This window comes from Penaeus chinensis, chromosome 30 (genome assembly GCF_019202785.1).
Source record: "Penaeus chinensis breed Huanghai No. 1 chromosome 30, ASM1920278v2, whole genome shotgun sequence".
Classification (NCBI taxonomy): domain Eukaryota; kingdom Metazoa; phylum Arthropoda; class Malacostraca; order Decapoda; family Penaeidae; genus Penaeus; species Penaeus chinensis.
This window is the reverse complement of record NC_061848.1, coordinates 15,597,683-15,602,498: the sequence shown is the minus strand read 5'-3', so window position 1 is coordinate 15,602,498 and position 4,816 is coordinate 15,597,683. Positions and strand designations below refer to the sequence as shown.

At 47.4% G+C, this 4,816-nt stretch overlaps 1 protein-coding gene across 1 annotated transcript in view; it reads right to left on the bottom strand.

The window, feature by feature from the left end:
• LOC125041253 overlaps positions 1 to 3,497 on the bottom strand; it is a 13,219-nt gene extending 9,722 nt beyond the window's left edge. The window contains exons 1-5 of the mRNA XM_047636090.1: positions 3,492 to 3,497; positions 3,236 to 3,240; positions 2,932 to 3,047; positions 2,660 to 2,811; positions 1,516 to 1,725 (exon numbers count right to left, since the gene is read on the bottom strand). Of these exons, the coding sequence (XP_047492046.1) occupies positions 1,516 to 1,725; positions 2,660 to 2,811; positions 2,932 to 3,047; positions 3,236 to 3,240; positions 3,492 to 3,497 (489 nt within the window). The remainder of the gene's footprint in view (positions 1 to 1,515; positions 1,726 to 2,659; positions 2,812 to 2,931; positions 3,048 to 3,235; positions 3,241 to 3,491) is intronic.
• Positions 3,498 to 4,816: the final 1,319 nt, after the last annotated feature.

Sequence of the window (4,816 nt, the reverse complement as noted above, 5' to 3'; positions counted from 1 at the left end):
GTACGCGAGCACGCGCGCGCGTGTGTGTATGTGTATGTGTATGTGTGTGCGTGTGCGTGTGCGTGTGCGTGTGCGTGTGTGTACACATATATACATATGTATATGTATATGTATACACATATATAACAATCCCTCCAGACTGGGCCTCGAAAACCGGAAGGCCAGTACTAAACCAACCATACCACACGGCCCACTAAAAGGAGTGTGCAACTAGGATCTAACCAGTTCCATAGACATTACCTGTCTACTCACACATGAGTAATGATAGTGAGGTTTTACACACACTCTCTGTGGGCACTCGGTGGAAATTGATTTAGAAATGCGACACCGAAGTGAGATGTACTGAGGTGGGGCGTGTGGTATGGTTGGTATTAGTGTATATATATATACATACATACATACGGAAGAACTATGTGATGATTAGTAAACGGGATAGTCTATGGTAGTGCTATAGCAAAGTTTATGATGGGACGACCCATCGAATGAGAAATGAACTATGAGATAGAATTAGCGACATGAGAATGGAGTAATTACGATGCACTGAACCTGCCTGTTCCTACCCTCAAAAGCTTCTACATTTTAATCAGTCGCTTTGTGACTGACAACTGTGAAAGATTTGTTCGTCATAGATCCATCTAGCTGAACTCGGAGCTAGATGGTCCTGCAAAAAATCCAACTAGAAACGTTCTTCCGCAAACTGTTGTTGATGGAGGGAGGGTCCTCGGTCTTTTATTAGCCTTAAATGATGCAGAAGTCCCTCGTCAACGCTGGCCATGCGGGTAACGAGCCTGAAGGTTTCCCGGGCGAGAGAAGGTGTGCAGGAATAGTACACAATGAATGTCGCTGAAAATAAAGCCAAAATAGCTGAAAGTTGCGTGCTACTGCTTCATGCGGAATGGAGAACGGACACGTCAAGGTTAATGTGGTCGGAGAACAATTCGCTATTTTTGTCTCTTCTTTTACCTCTCTGTTTAGTCCCCCCCCCCCCCCCCCATCTATCTACCTATACATATGCACATATATATATACATATATCTATCTATGTCTATCTATATATCTATCTACATACATAAAAAATATTCACACACAAACACACGAAGGTATATGTGTATATATCAATATATATTTATGAATATGTTTAAAACTGTTGGAATGGCGGAATAAATATGACTTAATATGGAGTTAACAGATAATCACTTGAACAAAGAATTCTTTTCATTATGGTTCCATATAGATTGTCCATCAATCACCCAAGTGACAGCTTTGGGAAATATTAGAAGCTGATATTCATCGCTGTTAATTTTAGGGATTCGTATACAAATACATTTCAGATTTCATAAGTGAGACGTACATAAATAGACGTATACAAAAACTCGTGTTATTTTACTAATATTTTGATATCGGCTTTGTTTGATCTCTACCTTACTGATATTGAATTTAGTCATCAAGACCTGGTTCTCGATCATAACGCGAAAAGGCAAAAGATTGAACGATTATTCTCACGGGCATACATACGGAGAGCCTCTGCAGGTAAAGGAACTGAGCGGGCGCCTCGTCGAAGGCATCGTTTTGTTTCGCAGAAGACATGCCGATCCGAACTACTTGGCATTCATGAAGCATCTTTTCCCAATATGTTCTTGAGGAGGCATGCTGAGGGAAGATACATTCAGGCCCGGAGTCACATTTGCGTCCGGCCGAAGGACTCGATAGCGCGTCCTTGGGTCCCTGACGAGGGCAGCGAATGTCTCGTTAGTCTGGCTTTAGCCTCTCCGTCGCTTCGGCCGACGGGGTCTTTGTGCTTTTCTTCCTCGCATTTTGTTGGCCAAATTTGTGTGTGCGTGCGTGCCTGCGTGTGTGTGTGTGTGTGTGTGCTGTGCGTGCGTGCGTGCGTGCGTGTGTGTGTGTGTGTGTGTGTGTGTGTGTGTGTGTGTGTGTGTGTGTGTGTGTGTGTGTGTGTGTGTGCGTGCGTGCGTGCGTGCCTGCGCGCGCGTGTGTGTGTGTGTGTGTGTGTGTGTGTGTGTGTGTGTGTGTGTGTGTGTGTGTGCGTGCGTACGTGCGTGCGTGTGTGTGCGCATATATATATATATATATACATATATATACATATATATGTAAATATATGTATATATGTATATATATATATATATGAATATATATATGTATATATATATATATGAATATATATATATATATATGTATATATATAAATATATATATGTGTGTGTGTGTCCCTGTGTTTGCACTGTCAGCTTTATGTCACTATTTCTGGTACGCTCAGAAACGAAAAAATCTCAAGTGGCACTTCGACAGTGATAACTTTTCAGATTGCCTGAGAGCAGCTTGAAGATCAGCAAGCAGGCGGTAGTTTCGAAGCACACACACACACAAAATAACAAAACAACAAACAAACAAACATTCTCACTCACACACACACTCACACACACGCGCGCACACGCACACGCACACGCACACGCACACGCACACGCACACACACACACACACACATATATATAGGTGGGTGCTTCATGCTCAGGCTGATGTGAAGCGATGGTGTGGTAGCTTCTCGCTTGCAGCTGTCACCGCTGGCTAGCCTAGAGCGAAAAAGGGAGCAGCTATGCATAAGCCTCCTCTCCGTCATCGAGACTTCAGCTGTGCCTACTCGTGGCCACCCATGGAAACTGGTCATCTTGCGGTCACAGGATAAACTATTTGGGATCTCGGAGCAGCAGGAGGCCCCAGAGATACGGAGCCATGGTCCACCGGCGTGTGGACACGCCTTGGCTCCATACCAACTCCTGTCCCTCAGCCACCCTAGGGTTAATGGGCGGCTTAGGGGAGGTGGGCCTTGCCGGCCCTCTTTCCTCCAGATAACTCAATGGCTGTTGCAAAATTAAATGGATGTGTTGGGGGGAGGGATGTGGTCTCTCTCACCCAGCAAGTAAGGCGAGCTGTGGGTTCCATTGGGAGAGCAAATGTTGGGGCGCATAATGGGAATGAAAGTTACTTGTCCCGCCTGCGCCCCAGCAGGCGCCAACCCAGTATGAGGCCTGTGGGGCAAAGCCCTAGGGAACCCCACAGGCGGACGTTTGGCCCTACAGCCTGCCGACCCCCTTTATTTGGGGCAGCGTCGGCGGGGGTGGCAGAGGTGGCGTCCTCCCGGAGCGACTGCCCTCAGGCTAGCTATCCAGGTAGGCACTTGGAATATTTGGTCCTTGCAGAAAGGACGAGCAGTTACCTCTGCTATCGAGGGAATTGGAGCGGTTGGGAGTTGAGGTAGCTGCCCTCTCGGAGGTGAAAAGACACAGCAATGGCACGATCAGTAAGGGTGGGTACACCTAATACTGTTCGAGCCGCGGCGATGGTCACCACCTCCAAGGAGTAGCCATAGCCATCTCCTACCCTCAGTAGTTGAAGTAATACCGGTTAATGAGCGTATTATGGCATTGAGACTGAAGCATGCTTTTGACTTCATGTCTCTTATTGCTGTGTACTCTCATACCCAAGTTTGCAAACTCAATGTGAAAGAGGCGTTCTATGCCAAACTCTCATTCGTGGCAGACAACTGCCCCTAGCATGACATTCGCATTGTTCTGGGCGACTTCAATGCAGTGTCCAGCTGTGATCGAGCTGACTACAAGATGTCTATCTGCCTTCATGGCTCAGGAGCTGATCCCAGCAGTGAGAACAGCCTCCCCCTCTGGGACTTTGGTAGATCCCAGAGAATAAGGATTTCTACCTCTTGGTGTCAGTGCTTCAACCTGCGTCGCTGGACATGGCATAGTGATACGGGTACTGTGGCCAAGGAGATCAAACACATTCTTGTCAGTATTCAATGGAGGATCCTCCTGAATTGCAGGGTTTTCCGGAGGGCCAGGTTCTGTGGCACTGACCAGAGGCTGGTAGTGGCTACCCTTACAGGTCCACCTCAAAACTCCTCGTCCCTCTAGTGACCACTCTAGGGTGTTTCATTTGGACTGACTGAAGGAATGTGCCCGTGGGTTCGCTGCAGCAGTCTCTGATCGATTCATAAAACTCAAAACCTGACGGACCCAGTTGCTTTATGAGAGTCCTTCAAGCACAAAACACTCAAAGCAGTGCATTGTCCATTGGCATACACCCAAGGGTGTATTCCATCTCCCTGGAGGCCACTGAAGCATGTCGCATGGCTCGGCTATATGGCAATCAGGATGTGCGTGACTCTTTGGTGTGTATGGCCTCAGACACTGCTGAGAAGGGACAAGGAACAGTTCATCAGGAATCTTGCTGAGGAGGTTGAAGGACATTTCATGTGTAATTGACCTTCGCCCTGCCTACAAAGCTGTGAGAAAACTGAGATCTACTCGCAGATGACTGCAGTCTGCTCAGTGGATGGCCAGATCGCCTCAAACCAATTTGGGATTCATAAACGTTGGGCTAAGTATTGTGAGCAGCTGTACCAGGTAGACCCTTCATCAGTTAGCTTGGATGCAAGTGGTATCACAATACCTGTGCAAGGCCCACCCATCAACGAGGAACCTCCTACCTTAACTGAGGTTAGGATGGCGATTTCCAAGTTGAAGTGTGGGAAAGCCACAGGCATATGTGATATCTCTGCTGAACTGCTAAAGGCTGGGGGTGAACCTATGGCACAGGGCTTGCATGCCATCTTGACTGCCATCTTGCAGTCTAGTACCATTCCCCCGGACCTGTTGAGGGGCATGGCCATCCCTCTCTGGAAGGTGAAAGGGGATCGTTGGAACTGTAGCAACTACCATGGCGCTACACTGCTCAGTATACCAGGCAAGATTTTCACCAACATTCTTCTGAAACGCATCCA